Genomic DNA, 19,517 nt, shown 5'->3' with positions numbered 1-19,517 from the left:
CCACTGCCCACCGGCCTCCTGCTGGGCCGTCTGCAGGCGCGGGAGCTCCATCGTAACTGCCGCGGGGCGCCGGGCCGCCCGGAGGTACCTGCCCCGGGGCGGAAAGAGCGCCCCGACGCCAAGGCGGGCACGGGGAGGGCCGCGACTCTTACCATGGTTTTAAACAACGCTTATGGTGCTGGAGAATCGGTAAATAAGCCAAGATTAATCAACGTTTGCTCAGAACGAGGACCATAATGCATTGCATGCGCACCGCAGCACCTCTGCAAACGGGCAGCGACTCCAAAATCACAGTATTTTGGCACCGTGGGCCGAGATGTCACCTTTGCTAGTGGCACCCGCATTTTCGTCTGCACGGCCACGGCTGCAGCTCAGAGCCTGGAGAACTGATGAAAACAAGCACCGGCTTCGGCGTATGGTAATCCTGCTGTCAGTCACGGCAGCTGACCTGGTGTAATTGGGTGCTGTGAAGACCAACAACTGCAAACTGAGGGGTGAAGGTGAATATTGGCTAAAAATAAGCGTACGTTTGCAGAGCGCAATAAGCAAAGCAGCAAGTCAATCAGAGAAAGGAGCAGAAACCTCGCTCCGCTCAGGTATCGCAGCTGCCAGGTGAGCGGCTCCGTTTCCTGAGGCACAGGTCACTGCCTCTGCCCAGCCATCCCTGCAGGCACAGACCACTGCGTGTTTAAAGAAATAAAATAAATATGTGGAATTATTCGAGAAATATTGCTCCAGTAGGCAGTTTCAGTCAGAAAAGCATGCAGCTGAATGTGATAAGCAGGCAAACAGCACAGCTCAGAGTAAGTGTCAGCAGACCGCAAAGGGTCTTCACCATATTGTACCCAGCAAGCCTCCATTAATCAACACGCTCAATCAAAGGTTGCTGGCCCTTATCAAGAACAGCAGACTACAATAAGTTTGGCAATTCTCGGCCAAACATTTCTTCTAAAGATTTTTTTTTCATCTTCAAGCCAAAAAGTATTTGGCACGATCCTCAAAAAGTTCTTCTGTCCTCTCTCCCCTTTCCTTTTAGCACTCCCATAAAATCTTTTGCTTCCTTTCTTCATGGTATTTCTGGGAAGCTATTTTGGCATAAGCTCACGCATTTAACATTTCAAAGAAACTGATTTAGTTCTGGCAGCAATCATTTTACATTTAAAAATATTAAAGGAATTAAAAGCTCAAACTTTGAGACATTAAAAATATACACATTCTATAATATAATTTATAATGGTTTGTCACATGGTAATATAGATCATGATAAGGACAGCAGAGTAAATCTGCAAAAGCAAACTCTACTTTGGCATTATGAACCCACATACATTTTTTATGTTATTATTTTTACACTATCTTTCTATAAACATTAATTTTTACTAGATTGTTTGAAGATTATAATTTGCATTATATTAGCATTTAATACAGTCAAAATCTAAGTAAACATATTGGACTTAGATATTTTTATTTAAAAGGAGGGAATGGAGGAAAGAATTTAGCCATCACATTTCAGCCACTACTTTATATGAAATTTGTTATGCATCTCCACCAAGAACTGTCTACTTAAGAGGATTTCAAGTGATCTTCCCTTGCCAATGGAGTGGGAAACATGAGACCGAAAGACAAAAGAAAGCATCTCAGATATATATTGCAGACAATGAGTGTGGCTTTTTACTGTGTTTCAAGTGAAGATGCCCCAGTAAATCATTTTGCACCCTGCTTGTTCTGACAACACTCCTTTTCTTGGGTGTTGTAATTCAAATTCCAAATTTTTATTTTGGATAAAAGACCCAAGTCGTAATCCAGAGATCACTACTATTCTCACTCTTAAATGTCATTTTAACCTTACTTTATTTCCCACCTACTAGGGGAATTTAACCTTTTGGATTTTATTCTGCTATCTGCATACAAATTGGTATTTTCAGTTCCAACACTGAGCTTTTCAAACATTGAGGCTTTTTCATTAAATAAGCTTAAATTCAAATGAAAACATCTGGATTTCAGTTTCCCGAGCTGTTTCAACTGAAAGAATGGAAACTTCTAAACAATGAACTACCAGACAGCTAGCATTTGGGTTTAGTCAGTTTCTTCACTTTGCTCAAATACACTGTGAAGCATTTGGTAATTCCATATTAACACGATTTGTTTACTGATAAAATTAAGTACTTTTAATACTCTCAGGATTCCTAATGTTAGCCTTTACTTTGTTATAACTGAGCAAGATAGCTCTGTCAACTAATTATATACCACAGCGGCTTTTTGCATGGTTACTTGTATGCTAAAGCCATACAAACCTCATTGGGGTAGGGAAGAACTGCTCTTCTCCCTCAACAAGGGGAAGAGAAAAGTGACTTAAAGTAAGCTCCTTCTAAATTTCAGGGACATGTATAGTTTTATTTTCTTTCTGTAATTTGCCTAGATTCAGTTTGCTGATTTTCTTCGAAATTTCAAACCAAGTTTCACTGCACAGTTTTTAGGATATTAACTTCAGCAGCCAGTTTCACAAAGAAAGAGCTTTGTAACCTGTTAGAAAATACCTTTCTGTATGAGCGGTTTCACATATGTAACAGTGTACTTCTTTCTCCCATAGAAGGAGAACAACAACATTATTAGCTTTTAAGATAAAAGCAGGTAAACACATCACTTTTTTGCTACTGCATAGCTTGTTATGCTAACTTTTGGGAGGGATGATGAGGGGAGAAGACAGAGAGTGAGTCAGGGAATAAGTCACTAGCCAGTTTTTCCATCTCCCAAAACTCTGAAATTATTGAAAGAAAAAAGAATCCACATTAATTTACTTTTCTGTTAGTGTGCTGCATCATTCACTCTGAATTGTTAGCAATTTAATTAAAGGATTGCATCACTAGCAATCAACATATATTCACTCAATGCTTCTGAAATATATTTTCAAGTCACCATAAAGACTATTACTGTGAGCCTTTAAATCCTACAAATGTTTCATAAGTAACAACTTCCTAAATCAGTAGTTAAGAACTTTAGAGACCATAAAGGAGCGCATTTTTATAAAATATGTTTATTTCATAACTATATTCTATTCCTTTTTACATGTGTTACTAATTAAAGTGTTTTTAAGAATTTTTCAAAGTCCTGTATGGAAGCTTTGGCAATCTCTGTACAAAACACCTCATCGGGCAAGGATACTAGCTGGTCCAGAGAGATGTAGCTGGGTTGTGCTGGGTCATACTGGGCTCTTCCCAAGAATGTAAGAAACATGTGTCTCTCTTTGATTCGTAATAGCTTTGAGTTGAAAACCTAAGAAAGAAAGGGAAGAATCTTTTAGGTTGTCTAAATGTTTAGACTCTGATGAATCTAAAATAAGAGCATTTTTTAGACAAACTGAAGATCTAGGAACAAAACAAATAATTTGCATCTTATTTATGTCAAACACCAGGTAGGTTACATTTATATGTAAATTATCTAAATTCTAAATAAATGCTTCTATACAATATGCTGAGGTACACACACAAGGGAAATCAGGGAGTGATACAACTCTCAAGCATGTTAGGTTTTTTGTTTATATAACAGTTTTACTTTTGTGTAATCACAGCCAAGAAAGTGGAGAGGAGACATTCAGAAACAAGGAGTAAGAATACCTAAGCATTTTCCCTATACTATCAGAAGCATTTATTTACACAGACAGATTCAAATGAGTATTGTTATAAAGCAGAAATGAACAGGTGACCGCATGGCATAATACAAACAAGTGAAATTGCACAGCGGCAACAGAAAAGCTGAGTGGCTGCACCTCCTGTCATAACAGAGCCAAAAGGCACAGTGCAATGGTTCAAAAACACCACTTGTCCTCTGCTGCACAGCAGTGCCTACCTTTGAAGATATTTGTCACAAAAAGAATTCTGACAGTGAAAGGTGAGAACAATGGTAAGGGAAACATGAAAGAATCAGTGGAACATCTAAAAAGAGAGAGAAGTGGGGAAGACAAGAGATGGACAATTAAGAAGTCTTAAAAGCAGAGCTCTAACTGCATTTCTGAGCAGTACAACTGAAGAGAGACACACTGGTTTAGAGAAGATAACAGTGAAAACATGAATGCTACAGCAATGAAAGTGAGCAGAGTTTTTTACTAAAAAGGAGAGACTATCCTACTGAAGAATTTCATGAGGATGCAAACTTATTTGAACTAGGACAGAAAGCGCAACTACTGTTCTTCTGCCTTCCTTGAATTTTAAGAGGGAGTCCGAAGACGGGGGAAAAAACCTTTACCACTGTTTATGGAGCTAGCTGGCAGGAAGGATGGTTACCACAGCAGCTGTAACATCAGAGAGGATTTGACAAAAAAAAAAAAATCCTGTATGCCTCTTATTTTTGGCATTATTGTAATTCAGCATAGATGCAAAAACAGATGGAGACAAGCGTGCATTCGTGAACGCACAAGTTAATGGCCAGACTGTATACAGACTGACTTGCGCTAGCCATATCCTGGAACTCACAGTTTTTGAGGACAGAAGGGAAGAACAGGGGAAAGAGACAGTGACTGCACCAAGAACAAGGAATAGAGGAAACTCTCCAGTTATCCTTCCAAACAAAGGGGGAAATAATGAGGTGAACCACCACAAAGCCAACAATAAGACAACTGGGAAGGAAACGAGCAAGACTTGTGGTCAAGGAGGGCAAAAGTGACACACAGACTGGAGTTATAGCAAGCTTCCTTGTTAAGTAAAGATATATTAAAGAGCAAGTCAAGTAATCAAAATCCTGAGGAGCAGTTTTATTTCCCAATATAATTTTGGCTTTTTAACCAGTTTGATTCCCTACTAGACTTGCTTTAAGAAGAAAATTACTGCAGTTCAGAAGTTGTAATTTCTGCTTTCTTTTTTTCCTTTGTAAGAAACTAGTGTGACTGCATGTCAGCATTGGATGAAGTGACTAATGCTTTCAACTTTTAATTTATGAGGAAATAACAGTAATGAGGAGATAGATAAAAACAAGATAGTCATCAAGAAACTAATCTATTTTCACTCCTGTGATTTTTTTTTTTGCTATTGCCACAGCAATAGGAAGATCACTAAGAATCCAATTGCCTAATGGACAGAACTTGTCTTACCTTTAAACTATACTTTCAGATCCTAGAATCTATAAAATTTATTTTTTAACTAGACAAATCTGAATGAAATGCTTATATATATTATATAATGAACAGATCTTCTGCATCATCTGTCTTCCCTTGTGTCTCTTAGCTAGATAAGATTTCAGGACAAGGAATCCCTAAGCAGGCAGTAATCTTTCTTGCATGGATCCAGAAGAGACAAGCATGACTTTTTTGTTGAAAACTTAAAAATTCACAAGACTGGTGGTGGTGGTGTCAGACATGAAGAAGGGCACTTTCACACTGGAATCCTCCATGGTTGCTGAATTGCTAATAAAAGTTATTCCAACTAGCGTAAAAACCACAGACAAGTTGAAGAATTCACACGTATCCTGCATACGGTGAGGCTCCACCTTCAGCACCAAATTAGTGAAGCTGCTGTGCAAAGAGCGCCTACAATTTATTCCCAGATTAACAGCTCACCTGAGGAAAGCGAGTAAGCATGTGGTGGGGAATGCCCATTATGTTGTGTAAGTAGTCAAATGTCTGTTTGAGTCTCTTCTTACTTGCAGTTAAAATCTTTGGGGTTTTAAACACAATCTGTTGAATTTCATTACGCTGAAAACCAAGTTCAATCTGACAAACCTGAAAAAGAGCACAATTTTATCTTCAAAAGTCAGCTACAGCAGACAGCTTATTTTAATGTGCCACTGAAATAAACTAATGCAAAATCCTTCCACACTTTGTCACACAACAACAAGAATGCCACCCACAAGAATATCTGCCACTCCAGTTCTTCTCAAACCAAACAGTGCAAATTATTTATCATTCTGGATTGAAGTGGAATTTGATTACAGAGTATGCCTGAAGTAAAGATGACTTCTGTGAATGCTATGTATTTTTCAGTGTGTTTGAGATATGAATGAAAAAGATGTGTCTCAGTATGCATGGCAGTTACAAGCATAGGTTCTCCCCTGAGAGGCTTTCATCAGTTTCAATACCAAGCTGTCACAAAAGACTGACTTTCTAGTTGTGGAGCTGTTTAACTGTGTAAAACACAGCAATCAAATAGCTAGTGACTACTTTTGTTAATTCTTTTGCTAATGTATCCAAGTTATATTTTAATATTAGGGAGTATAATTTCAGTAAAGGTTCAACTGAAGTCTGTTGAACCTGAAAGAGATGTGTAGAACATGCAGTGTATTCAATTTATTTTACAGTTGGTTAATGTCTAAAGTAATAAGTCTTTTTCGGAGACTGCCTTGACTTCAATTATGGTTTTCCAAAAGGAAAACAACACACATTTTTTCAATAAAATCATGAGCACTCCTCCCAAAGTGCAGAATAGCAAGCAGTTCATTGAGTTGTCGAGAAAGGAATTCAGCATACAAGAGCGTCTGGTAACTCAGCCATTTCCCCTATCCTCCAGTGACATTTACAACCAGCTTGTTTTCAGTCATGAAGTGGGTATGCTTGCCAGTCAACATAAGCAGACTTTCAAATCCGACTTAGGTACTCCTTCAGTTGGCAAAAAGGTGGTGCTTTTTGTTTTTCCAGTTTGATGTGCCAAGCCTGCAGCTCTTTTCCAAAACTGCCTGGCAAGTACAAATGGAAGGGCTTAGAATCTGGGTTTTGAAGCTACCTTAGGACTTCCAGATCCTTACAGGAAACTGTTTCTAGAGGTGACTATAATCAGGTCTTTCAACTCCTGGTTCTTCCTTGTCTGCTTTATAAATATTTGCACATCACAAACAATACTAATCACCTAAGATATCATTCATGGATGAAGAGATGTGTCTGCACTTCAGTGGTGTCTTCGACAGACCTGAGTTGGCAGGGGTAACTTACTGCATTAAGATACACAACCGAGAGTAAGACCTGATGTTAAACTGGTGGAGATGTATAGCTAGCCCCACTGTAGAGGTAATTGTGGCGAGAATCTTGAGCTTTTCTTTTCTACTCTGTGAAATGGAACAGCTCTCTCTTGACATGAGCAGTGAGCTCAAGTGTCAGTTGCTTTGACTGTACTCAGTTTGACTGCATACATACTTAATATTCAGTAAATCTGTAGACTACATATGCCAATATCCTTAATATGTAAGCCCCAGCAATATTCAACATGCTCTGTATGATTCCCACAACAGGCACTGATAAGGCAAGCTCTCCGGTTTTACCCTATCAGTGAATCTCTAATTGTGCTTGATAAAACCTTTAGAGGATGGAATAAGCCATCCTCCAGCTCATTTAGTCCATGACTGGTATCTTTTTGCACACTTTTGACAACCAATATCAGCTGCAGCAGTTGATTCTAAATAACAGCCCACTGAGAATGAGGGATACCATCGGATCACTTCTGAACTGCTGGTATATGGTTTCACTTTCTGAGTACTGCCTCCCACAACCAGCCTAGAACATACGGGTCTAAACCCAGATTCTGAATCTCAGAACCTCCTGAAAGGCTGGAGCTTCTAAGCATCAGTAGATTCTAATGCCAAGGACCGAAAAATCTTCCCCTCTCTAGAGCACGTTAAAAATAAGGATGCTACATGATACACTTTTTGGTAGATAGACAAGATAGTCGCATAGAACTGAGGATTTTAAAAACACATTCATTATAATATACTGAATCCCTAGCCTGTGGAAACAATGTTCATTAAAAAGAAAGCACTATTAATTGGAACAGCCTGCTACTTTCCAGTCTCCTCCCTTACCACACACACACATTTCAGATTGCAAGATTCCCAGTGTTTAATAGTTTCAGAGCAGTGAGTCTGTCTGAAAATTATATATTTTAATTCATAGTTATGCATTATAGGATAATGGGTTTTCTCAAATTGTTACACTACACCATGCTGTTTGGCCTAGATGGCTTTACAGCACAATAATTAAACCAATACATAGTTACATTTTCAAAAGGGAAAGGAGTCCCTGTGGGTTTGAAGTTATTTACCCAACAGTTGTTAATAACGACCATCTGCTATCAGACAATAGGTGTCAAATGCACATTTTGGCAGACTAGCTACCTGCCAAGAGGAAAATAATCAACTGCACATTTCTTGCTCCTAAATCCTCATGGACAATCCAAGTTAGCAAAAAAACATAATAATTAAGGGGGAAAAAAAAAAAAAAGAAGGAGCAGGCCCTATTTTTCACTCGTAAAGAAATGGGTAACAATTTGTGTCATCAGATAGCAGCTTTTGGCAGGAAGGGACTCAGATTAAGTTTCTAACCTACATCAGAGTAGAACACAGAATAAGATACTGCTGCACATATGCTGTAAGCTTGCAAGCTATAGAGGAAAAGAAATTGTTTAACAAAATCCTCAGTTATTTTATATATCCACTAAAATTATTTCACTAAATTCTTTCCATGCAGGATTCTCCTTCAAGGATTTTATCTTCTGACAACTCTTAAACTATGTGGATACACAATACACTTGTAATATCTACTAATAAGCTTACCTGAAGATTTTCTTTTACAGGCTCTAATTTGCCCGTCAGTAGCCTTGGAAGACGAATTACCAAATCCTTTGTCTAAAATTAGGGAAAACACACAAAGGAAAGATTATTACTGAAATGCAATGTCATATAGACTTTTTTTCTCCCCAGTTGGAAGAAGGATGCACTTTCACTTGCATTTCGATTTATCTCTACCCCAAAGAGTCTGCATGAAGCAGCAGTATATTAAGATGCAAAAAGTTGCAAAACAGACAGGAAGAGGGAGTAAAAGCATACCCTAAAAGTAGAAAGCATGCTCAAGTGCCCAATCTGTCTCAGTGCTCAAGTTGTTTCTTCCTGTCTTTTTTAAAAAAGTAAACAAACCACTACCTGATAGAAGCTATAAGTGGATTTTTCAGCTGCAGTGGAATTTCTCTACCTCAGGATCTGGTTATAACCATAGTATTATGCCAATAGAAGAAATTACTTGTAACCCACCCTGACTACAAGGCAGTGACTGAACCCTTTTCCAGAGAGGTCTTACCTCAAGCATGGAAAGGCCGGGAACAGGCACTGTGACAGCTATGACTGTTCAGCAAATAGAAGCCAATAGAAGAACACCAGATTCCACTTGGAAATTGACATTTATTGCAATCCCCAGCTACTGCAAGAAACAACTAACATTGCCCACTTATTCCAGGAAAGTCTAGCTACTACCTCCTCTGAAGATCCCGAAGCATGGTGCTCAATACCTGCTAAGCATGTATAGTGGTAAGCACTCATGAGTGAACCCAGGGGTTACTCTTTTTAAGGTGAGCATATGATTTGGCATTTAGTTTGAGATCACGCTCACAGATTAACTTGGTCGTGAAAATAATCTATTACAGTATCTTGAAGAGATGAAGAGAGCCAATTAATTTTCTAGAAGTTAAAAAAGCTGCTTGGTGTTTCAGCAATAGATTCAGTTCTCTGACCCACCTCAGATAATAAAACTGGACACACACATATGCTTATTTGACAATAACCTGCAGCAGATCATCTTCAAGAACTGTATTTTAGGACCTTTGAATGTTAGATGTCCATATTACTTTTACAGACAGTTAAAATCATGTCATGCTCCTGTAGCCCTCTGTGTTACCATTGGTAATGTCACTAATGTTTGTGGATAACCTCCGAACACTTGAAGTATTCGTGTTCCAAGGCTGTACAGTTGTCACTAACAAAGTGCCTAAAGACTTCAGTGTATAGTCTTTACCTTTTTTACACTGAGACCAAGTTCATTTTTGAAGAAACCCAGTCTGTTATCCAGTCTTTCCACTGAAAACAACAGCAAATACGGAGCTCTTGAGACCATCTGAGCAATTTCTGCCTTACCAAATTTTTTTGATTTTAGGTAAGCCACTCTAGAAAGAGAACAAAAACAAAATAAAATCCAGTGATGAAAATTTTATTGCCTCCATTTATTCAGTACTTGCTTAAATTCCTCAGTGATATCTTATAAATGGACAGATGTTCTAGCATTAACATGCAACCCTGCCAAAAATAATTAGGGGGAAATCTGCAGTTATCATAAAAGCAAAATACCATCCCTTCCAATTAATTAGAAGTAAAATAAACCTCAGAGCAGAATGTCAATACTGAAGACAGATTTTAATTCCTTCCAGCTGTACTTAAGCAGATAACTATGTTAACCTACGTTTAACTACTAGCCTGTCTCCTAGATTGCAAACACATTAATAGATCATCACAGGGTATGGACAAGAAGATATATACAGCCTTTTGCTATTTTAATGAATTCCATCTCTACTGCTGAAAGAACAGAGTACCATACCTCATACATCCCAGTTTTGCCAATAGCACTGGAGTAGAGATATCATACAACAATGCTATCTGTAGAGACATTGTCCAAAAAGACATTTCTAAATCAGCTGAAGTTACTTTTGTTACAATAGGTCCCTACTTTCAGTCGCTGGTCCAAGGATCTAGTTACAAAACATCTGGTTGTCAGAAGAGAGAAGGAGCTGACTAAAGTTTTTATGTTTAACAGAGCTTGCTTGCTTTGTTTCTTTCCAACTCAAAACCTTTTCCAAACTTTGTTGAATTCAGTGAAAGTGAAATCCTATTTCAAGTTACTACTTGCTCCCAGAAAAGGGATGGGGGGGCGAAATACAGCACACAAAATAGAGAGACACAATTAACCCATGGACCACAATTTAAAAAAAGAAAAAAAAAAACAACCAACCAAAAAACCCCTAAACTACAATTTGAAGCTGCTTCCTTTGGTTATAGATGAGCATATACAGAAGTATTTGCTGTCAGATGAACTTAGAGCATACAAGAACTGATTTTATCTGGCAGTAATTAAAATACTAAATAGACTGCAGAATATTCTGCAGAAGCAGATATTCAGCAAAAGACAGGCTGTGTGTTAAATCTTGTCTTGTGGAGAGAAAAAGAATAAAAATACCTTCCAGTCACTACAACATCCCTCTCTATCCACAAATCTTCAAATATGAAGTCATCACAAGCCAAAAACCTCTAGACGGAAGATCTAAGAACAAGCTCTAGAGGACTAATTCCTAACTGAGCAGGCACCCCAAAACAGAAGGTAGCAGGCTAGGCTCCAGATAGTGCTGATGGAATTGGCTGCAGGCACCTGAGACAAGGAGAGATTACGAGGGGGAAAAATGCAGAGCACAACAACAAACAATTGGCCCTTCAAAACTTATCCCATTATGTTTTGAATGCTGCAGCTTGCCTACACTATAATTCCTCCATTCGTTTTTTCAAGGGCACTACTGCTGAGCATCCTAGAAACATAGATAAATGAGCAGATTAAAAATAAAACCTTTTGGTTGTCCTGACTCCACTCCACTTCTTTTCTGTTAACAAGTCATTAAGATTCACACCTGAAGCATTTTTTCACATCCTGGAAAGGCAAGAAGCTTAAAAGACAGACGGCAAGACTGTAATAACCTGACTCTAGAAACTCGTATGTTAAAGAAGTACAATCTTCCAATCTGACCAAGGTTTGAGATAACTTTGTGAGTGTTGGCACCAAGGTTAGCCCTCGCTCTGCGACAGGGGTCAGCAGTTCTATGTCGCATGTTAACAGTTTTAAGTCATCATTAACAATACTGTAAAACAAAGCATCTGGTGCAGCTGCAGTACAGACACTGATGTGCAACTGTCAGAATTGTTATGAATTATGGAATGTTTTGACTTTTACAGTGTTTATCTGAAGTCAAATGCCAAATCTATTGAAATTTGTGTTTTGTTTCCTGGCAACGTGGAATCTGTAGCAATAAAACATTCCAGAGTGATGTAACCAATACCATGTCCATCTGCACTGAAGTGTTTATGCAAAGGTGATACTCAGCTTTCAGAAGACAGCTAGCTGAGACACATTCACTTCACAGCCTGCCATGCACCCTCCGTGGCACACTTACTTTAAAACTTGCAGGAAAGCATTCACCAATGCCAAACAGAGGTAAACTTACTGAGAAATCAAGCTGCAGAGAATGAATGCGAAATTGGATTGCCCTGTTCAGCCCCTACTTCAGTAACAAGGCAGTGCCACAGGACACTCACTGAAAAGCAAATCTGACTTCACAGGAGATTTAGAATGTTTATCACAGCAAAAAATACTCTCTTCATAAGAATATGAGCAACTCTGACATCTAGACCCAAAACTACTGTTGAAAAGTGACACAGGTTCTTTTTGGATATTGGTTCTGAAGGGCCCCTTTCAGACAGGAAGATGAAAGAACAGACGAGAAAGAAGGAAAGTCAGATCTATGTTAGACGTGAGTCACTAATGTGCCTGTTTCCAAAAAGCCATATTTTCAGATTTCTGTCTTGGACAGCTACTATGTGAAAGAGCCAAGCAGAAAGACTTTCTTTTCTGGAATTTTTAAAGACCAAGATGTTCTGAGTTCATTACAAAGTGTGCACAAACACATACAAGTTGTTCTGTAAAGGAAATATTGAATTAATGCAAGCCTGTCTGGAGTAATTTTAAGAATCAAATTCCATTTCCTGGAATTTTTTCTATAATCAACACATCTAATGGAAGTATGAATCAGAAGAAAAAAGTAATTCTATTTCAGAATCAAACTTCTTATAGGTACACACCAGACAAATAGAGCTGAGTAAAGAAAGCTAAGATCTCTATGACTGCAAGACACAGGTAAACTGGGGAGGGGGAAGTATAATCCCATAGTCTGGTGCTGGTACCTTAAATCTCTCATGTCTTAATTGGACTCCACTGCAAAAATTTGGAAGGAAGTACTAAAGCAAAGGAATACAGAGAAGCCATTTGTATCCATAAACCAAAAAGAAGGAAGAGCAGAATGCAGTTACAAGCCACCACACCAGCCCTCGAGCAAAGCCTTTGCAAAAAGTGGCTGTGGATTCATGAAAATACGGGCTCAAAACTGATATTCAGTTATTTCAGAAAAAGGATGAATTAAGAATAACTTATGTTAATAAGTAGATTATTTATATTATTACAATTCATTATTTCAAAGATCTTGAACATTTTAATTTCAGTTATTTAACTTGAGGAATATTTTTTTTTTTAGAAATAAAAGGCTTTCTGCCACAAATACAAACCTCATCTTTAAACCTCTAGAACTAGTCCTCCAAAGTTAACAATGCAAAAACACTAAGGACAGGCTTCTGTGAATAGATACTAACAGTTAACAACCATAAGACCTCAGCTTGACCAGCAGCAGCACAAGTACTTCACCACAGCAGGATGAAGTCCAGCATCCTAGCTTAAGCCCACTGAAGGAACAGTCAAAATCTGCACTCATGCAGCCAAGATGCGCTCACATGTGACAAAACAGTACAGTGATGGTTGATTTTCAACACAGGAAGAATGGACAGCTGCTATCAGTAACATCTTAGACAGTGCCAGGTAGATCTGCCACAGCTCCTCAATATTCTTGTGTTGACCGCCTTTATCCATTTAACTCAGCTACAGGTTTTTTAAAGCTACTTTAAATACCAGTTTTATCCCATGATATCACAGAATGGTCAGGGTTGGAAGGGACCTCTGAAGATCATCTGGTCCAACCCCCCTGCCAGAGCAGGGTCACCTACAGCAGGTTGCACAGGACAGCATCCAGGTGGGTTTTGAATGTCTCCAGACTGGGAGACTCCACTACCTCTCTGGGCAGCCTGTGCCAGTGCTCTGCCAACCTCAAAGTAAAGAAGTTCCTCCTCGTATTAAGATGGAACTTCCTGCATTCAAGTTTGTGCCCGTTACCTCTTGTCCTGTCACTGGGCACCACTGAAAAAAGACTGCTCCCAATCCCCCTGGCACCCTCCCTATTAGTATTTATAAGCATTGATAAGATCCCCCCTCACTCTTCTTTTCTCTAGACAAAAAGACCCAAGTCCCTCAGCCTTTCCTCATAAGAAAGATGCTCCAAGACCCTAATCATCTTAGAAGCACTTCCCTGGACCCTCTCCAGCACTTCCCTGTCCTTCTTGAACTGGGGAGCCCAGAACTGGACACAATACTCCAGATGTGGCCTCACCAGGGCAGAGTAGACGGGGAAGATAACCTCCTTCGACCTGCTGGCCATACTCTTCTTGATGCACCCCAGGATGCCATTGGCCTTCTTGGCCACCGGGGCACATTGCTGGCTCATGGTCATCCTGTTGTCCACCAGGACTCCCAGGTCCCTTTCCACAGAGCTGCTCTCCAGAAGGACAGCCCCCAACATGTACTGATGCGTGGGGTTATATCTCTAAAGCTGACCAGAGATTTGTTAATGAAATAACAACTGCCGTTAAAGACAAAGTCCCACTCTTGGCAGAGAACAAGAGACACAATTACATAGTTTGATTCAGACAACACTCAAATTACTGCAATCAGCAGTGTTCAGTCAGCTTCTGATACAAATCCCATCACTTTCCAAGTCATGCTGCTGGAGAAAGCAGAGTATGTGTACACAATTATCTTATCTCTTCAGTGCTTAGTTTCATTCAAGTAGCCCTTACATTCAGAATGCAGCATTTTCTGAAGTTAGTGTTCTCTCATAAGCTAGAGACCATCAAGTACAGTTTACAGTACACAGCATCTAGATTTAAGACATTAAAAAGAGCAGAGTGGAGTAGGAGAGGGTGATACAGAAAATAAGTTTCACAACAAATGGAGAAAACAGCTTGTTTCCCCTACAGTCTCAGAAGAAAGACCCATAAACACAATGACTTTTCTAAAAAAAAAAAAAATAATTGCCTTTGGTGTTTTTGGAACATACAATAAACTTAAAAAAAAAAAACAACCAAAAAATAACTCCACAAGGCAGCTACCTAATAAGCTTTGGTCTGAGATGTGAAATCTTCTAAAGAGACTGGTATAGGCAGCTACCTAATAAGCTTTGGTCTGAGATATGAAATCTTCTAAAGAGACTGGTATTTATGAACTTATGAACAAACAAGCTGGGTGACACAGAGGAAACAGTCTAGGGCCATACAAATGCGAACACACAGAAATAATTAGTTTGTTGCAGTCTTGTGCTCAGTTTGAGCTGGGCAACAGAAAAAAAAAAAAGGTCACCAAAACCTTCTGCTGCTATTAAAAGTAAACACAAGAGATCTGGTCTGCTCTTTTTACTGCAGAATTCACAAGGTATGGGTAGACATGCATCCTCTAGAAAAGCAGTTTCAAAGCACGACTGAAGAGGTTAATATTGTTCTACAAATTTAGGCAAAGCCTCAGGGCTTTTGGAATCTAAGCTGACACAGATAAAGCATGACTAGGATGGCAAGCTTCTTCCTCTGTGGCAGAAAGACAGGAATGAGCAGTAATATTTGTTAATTGTCAGTTTTCAGGTGGATCAGGGTATTGACTCAACTTATGATACCACCACCACACGTTAACGCTGACTGATGGGAAGGCACAGGAACATGGAGCCAGGGATCGAGTGAGAAAGGAAGCAGCAACAACACAGGATCAGACAAGGTTAAGCCAATTGGAAAACTACACCTTCAAGTCAAGAGGCTTAACGCCCTGCTGCTATTTGAAAGGCTCACCTGGTTTCTAAAGCTTCCAGATCTTCAGCAAGGATGTACGGATTTTTGGTCAGGAATGGTCCCAGCTGATTGTCTTCTACACCCACATCCTTAAGAAACAGAAGTATTTTTCTTATATCTTTTTCAAAGTCCAAAGTCAGTAAGAGTTGACCTGCCTTTTGACGTTTCTCCACTTGGGATAAGTCAACTCCTACAACAAACAAAAATAGATACTGTTTTAATTAAACACAGACCCTAATTCCTATAAATGTTTCAGGAAGGCATGTTGAAATTTATGACTACTCCTTTTTTGCACTGACTTGGCATACTTCAATTGCTCAAGACGGCAAGGTCACAACACCTTGTATATTGTGGAAAGATTCCAAATAAAATAAGCAGTCATTTTAGATACTTTTGCCCAGTTTATTTTTTGAAGAAAGACATTTGCAGCGAATCTTGCACATGAGGAATCAAGTACACTAGCACATGCCACATGCAGAGACCTCCTCTTGTTGCACAGAAGTATGTGTGTAAGGAATTCCCATCTCCATTATACAATGGAGTGAGACAATTTTGCAGTGAAGTGCCTTTGGATACCGGCTCACACATAGCAATTTGTTACTGCACAGGGCCAGATCTTCCCCCCTCAAATATTTATTTCTCCAATCTCCTTCTGGTGTTCCTTGCACTTTTGGGAAACAAGGAGGTGGCCAGCAACTTTGAATTCAGCTATCCTTGTACAGTCCAAGTGCTTTTTGATGAGAAGTAAGGTTCTTTTCCATCCCTTCCTCCTTGCCTCTCCAGTTTACTGTGCCTCGCTTCTAAGGTTCTGCACAGTAACTGCTCTTCTTCCTCCCAAGGACAGAGAGCTGCAATTTCTTTTGCAGCAGATTAAACCATCCTTAACCATCCGAAAAGAAGAGAGACCAATCAAGTTACGCAAAGTGCTCCTCACCTCCAGAAGCTGTGGGAGATGACTCCTAGCATCCACAGTGCTAAGGGACTAAAGCTAGTCATCCTTGCCTTCAACTAATACAGCACTGCTAGCGAGTCATGCAGTCCCCTCTCTTTTTCCATTTACCCTGGATTTACCCTGCCCTTCGCCACTGGTCACTGTTCCTATTTTCAAGTTCACAAGGTGACCAGTAAGATCAAAACACAAATTATAGAATCCCCAAAGCTCCAGATATAGGCAAACCACATAAACAAAATCACACATACCTAGGTGGACAAGTTTTGCCAGGGTTTCCGAGTGGTCAACATAATCTCGGAGCGTGGAAGACTGAAGGGGAAGAAGCGGTTCTGCAATGATCTGCATGGCTTCTTCCTCAGAAATCTCCTCCAAAGCAGATGAAGGTGGGATGTCATCCCAGTCTAAGAAACAAATATAGACGACCCAAATGCATTTTATGAAAGACAAAGCTGCTTCCACCAAATGCTATACAGATCTCTTAAAATGCATTTCAAAATGCAAGAACACTGTGCATGAGATGAACAGCCAATCTATTATTATTTGAAAACATAGTCTCTACTCCCAGATTTTTCTGTTCCATCTCCTTGCCACTGCCCATCAACTCTTGCTTATATAACCAAATGTGAGTGTAGTATCCATCAAGCCTGCCTTCAGTCTGCTGCCATGATCACTGCAGACAAGAGATCACATCACCTTCTTGAAAAAGTATCTTCTTTCATGTCTTCACAAATGCATTCTTGCCTGATCATATCCAGATCAAAGGCTACGAAAAAGATTATTTTTCATAACCTGACAAGCCCACTACTTTGTGCCTCTTCTGAATCTGATGCCTGAACTGCAGTTGTTTTAACTTTCAAGGTATTTCACATCCAACTCCAACCAAGCTATCATGTCTTATCCATTACGGAATGGCTGCTGACTGCTACCACCTCTAACAACTAAAGAAATCAAGCTCCATTTCCTACTCATTAAGGTTTCCAAGTGAACACCATTATGCTTGTTTCCCCTTAAGTGTTCCAAGTCACAGAGCTCAGTGTCTTTTTAAAAAATATTTCTCTACATTGACCTGTTTTTCCACTGACAGGAGCTCACAGCAGCTACACCAAGATTACTGTTTTGCAGACTGGCTGGTAGCATCCACCTCAGTTATCAAACTGATTACTGATCAACAGCCCAATTATAAACTCTTCATGATGGGGGTTTTCTGTATCCTGTACCTTTGCACAATGACTTCCTAGAGACTGGGGTAACACTCTTCCATGTCAAGAAAACAAAGCCACACCAGAACTACCAAGACAGGTTCCAAAATAAGTAGGATGATCCTAATGTTCCAGGAAGACTAGCTCGATAGCTGTTGAAGGTTTTGCCACTTCTTTTTTCCCAAAGCCTCAGAAACAAAAGCACAGTAAAACGTTTTGAGCAACATTTACACCTTAAACAGGAATAAACTCTATAGGAATCTATACAGATGTCAAGTATTTCCTTTCAACTTTTTGAGGACCCAATCAATATACACCAAGGTCCATTCCAGGCATAGATGCCCTGTTTTTCACAACTCTTGAAACATCCTATCAGGAGAATATAATACACCTCAAATTATCAGGAAAATAAAATAAAATAAAAAAAGTTAGCAATTACGTTTATTCCATTACATACACTGCCAACTGGGCAAAATGGTCCACACACACATACACAACAGTAAGTCTGCTGGCAGATAAAAATCTGGCACGTAGATAAACTGCACCACAGGTGCAGACACATACGAGCTGGCTGACCTGTCAGTTCTGGTGCAGCGCTGTTTCCAGAACCAGCTGCACAAACACACAGATCTCAGTTGCAGCTCTGAGCCACCCCAAAAATAAGCTCTGTAGGATCCAAGTTGGCTGGGCTCAAAGCTGAATGTGAACATACAAGACTGCTTAGTAATCCAGAGCAAGTTTCTTCAGTATAGCAGAATTATTTTCAGAGGGTGGTAATTTTTTATCCTCACTTAGACATAGAAGTGGAGACAAATGACGCAGTTTCCTCTGGGTAACAACACCAAGGCGACCTTGTATCTATCTCCTTTCCTCAGGAGAAAGTTTGACAAGCATTTCTCATCAGGGCAATGCTTAAGCAGGCTTCACACTCTGCTGCCTCCTGTTGTTCATTCCTGATCATTTAGAAGACCTCGTTGTGCGATCTTCTTCAGGGGTGACCTCCCCCACTCCTGCTCAAAAAAAAAAACCCAAACCAAACCAACAAACAAATCCCTTTATTTTGTGCCAACAGAACTATGAGGGGAAGGCTCAACTGCTGCAGGTAGAGTTGCGAAAAGCTCTTCAAACAGGACCTCCAGATTGACATTTCTACCCAAAACACTAGGTCTATATCTGGGCTTAAAGGTATTCTGTGTATGTTAGAGTGACCACAGGAATTCTGCATTAACTATGGAGCTAAAACCAAGTGAAAGTCAGGAACTTCAAACAAATATTTTAGGCCAGAAAAGCAGAACCAGGAGTAATACTGGAAGCATGATTCGGAGATTCGGGAGAAACGGTATCCCTAAGGCTTCTTACCTTCATACAGTATTTTGTCATTCAGATCAGGTAACATTGCTGCTTTTGCTTGTTCCTGTTTTACCGGCGAAGGCAAGTTACTTTCGGGAGAAGAAAAGGATCCATCCTTGGCACTGTCAGGTGGAGAACAGCTTCCTCCAGATACATGCCTGCCTGCCTGCAGTCTCCACCGAAGGATGCCAAGGTTCCTCGAGGGCAGCAGAGCCAGAGGGGTGAACCCAAGACATGCCCGTGCGGGGCCGCTGCGGCCCCTCAGCCTCCCGGGACATTCGGCAGCACGGGCCGTTTTCAGCAGGCAACACCAGCGGGAAACCTGCCGAGCCCACAGAGCCATCTTCCACCTCAGCACCGCATCCTGCCGGGAGAAAAGGGGCTGAGGAATAACACAGGCGCTGCCGCACCTCGCCCGCAGGGCTGGGAGCGCCAATTCCCTCAGCGTTAAAGCAGAAATCACTCGCTAC

The 19,517-nt window shown here is 40.1% G+C and overlaps 2 protein-coding genes across 2 annotated transcripts in view; both read right to left on the bottom strand.

The window, feature by feature from the left end:
* Positions 1–51, bottom strand: part of LOC104292525 (cytochrome b-c1 complex subunit 7) — a 4,652-nt gene extending 4,601 nt beyond the window's left edge. The window contains exon 1 of the mRNA XM_009891925.1: positions 12–51. Coding sequence (XP_009890227.1) covers positions 12–51 — 40 coding nt within the window. The remainder of the gene's footprint in view (positions 1–11) is intronic.
* Positions 52–3,016: 2,965 nt separating this feature from the next.
* MTERF3 (mitochondrial transcription termination factor 3) lies at positions 3,017–19,390 on the bottom strand. The gene is made up of 7 exons (XM_009891837.1): positions 19,057–19,390; positions 16,747–16,899; positions 15,547–15,736; positions 9,755–9,902; positions 8,524–8,595; positions 5,546–5,707; positions 3,017–3,270 (listed from the first exon to the last, which is right to left on the bottom strand). Exons 1-7 carry the CDS (start codon positions 19,388–19,390, stop codon positions 3,076–3,078), a joined length of 1,254 nt encoding a protein of 417 aa, XP_009890139.1. The 3' UTR covers positions 3,017–3,075.
* Positions 19,391–19,517: the final 127 nt, after the last annotated feature.

The sequence above is a fragment of the Charadrius vociferus genome, unplaced genomic scaffold, assembly GCF_000708025.1.
Source record: "Charadrius vociferus isolate BGI_N301 unplaced genomic scaffold, ASM70802v2 scaffold15, whole genome shotgun sequence".
In the NCBI taxonomy this organism is placed as follows: domain Eukaryota; kingdom Metazoa; phylum Chordata; class Aves; order Charadriiformes; family Charadriidae; genus Charadrius; species Charadrius vociferus.
Note: the sequence above shows the minus strand (reverse complement) of the source record. Positions and strands in the feature narration are given on the sequence as shown.

Coding starts and splice junctions, on each gene's coding strand:
- MTERF3 (XM_009891837.1), bottom strand. CDS start 19,390: ATGGCTCTGTGGGCTCGGCAGGTTTCCCGCTGGTGTTGCCTGCTGAAA. Junction 8,596..9,754: donor TTGGTCTCAGTGTAAAAAAG/GTAAAGACTATA, acceptor CCCTAATTTTAG/ACAAAGGATTTGGTAATTCG. Junction 5,708..8,523: donor CTGTAAAAGAAAATCTTCAG/GTAAGCTTATTA, acceptor GCTCTTTTTCAG/GTTTGTCAGATTGAACTTGG.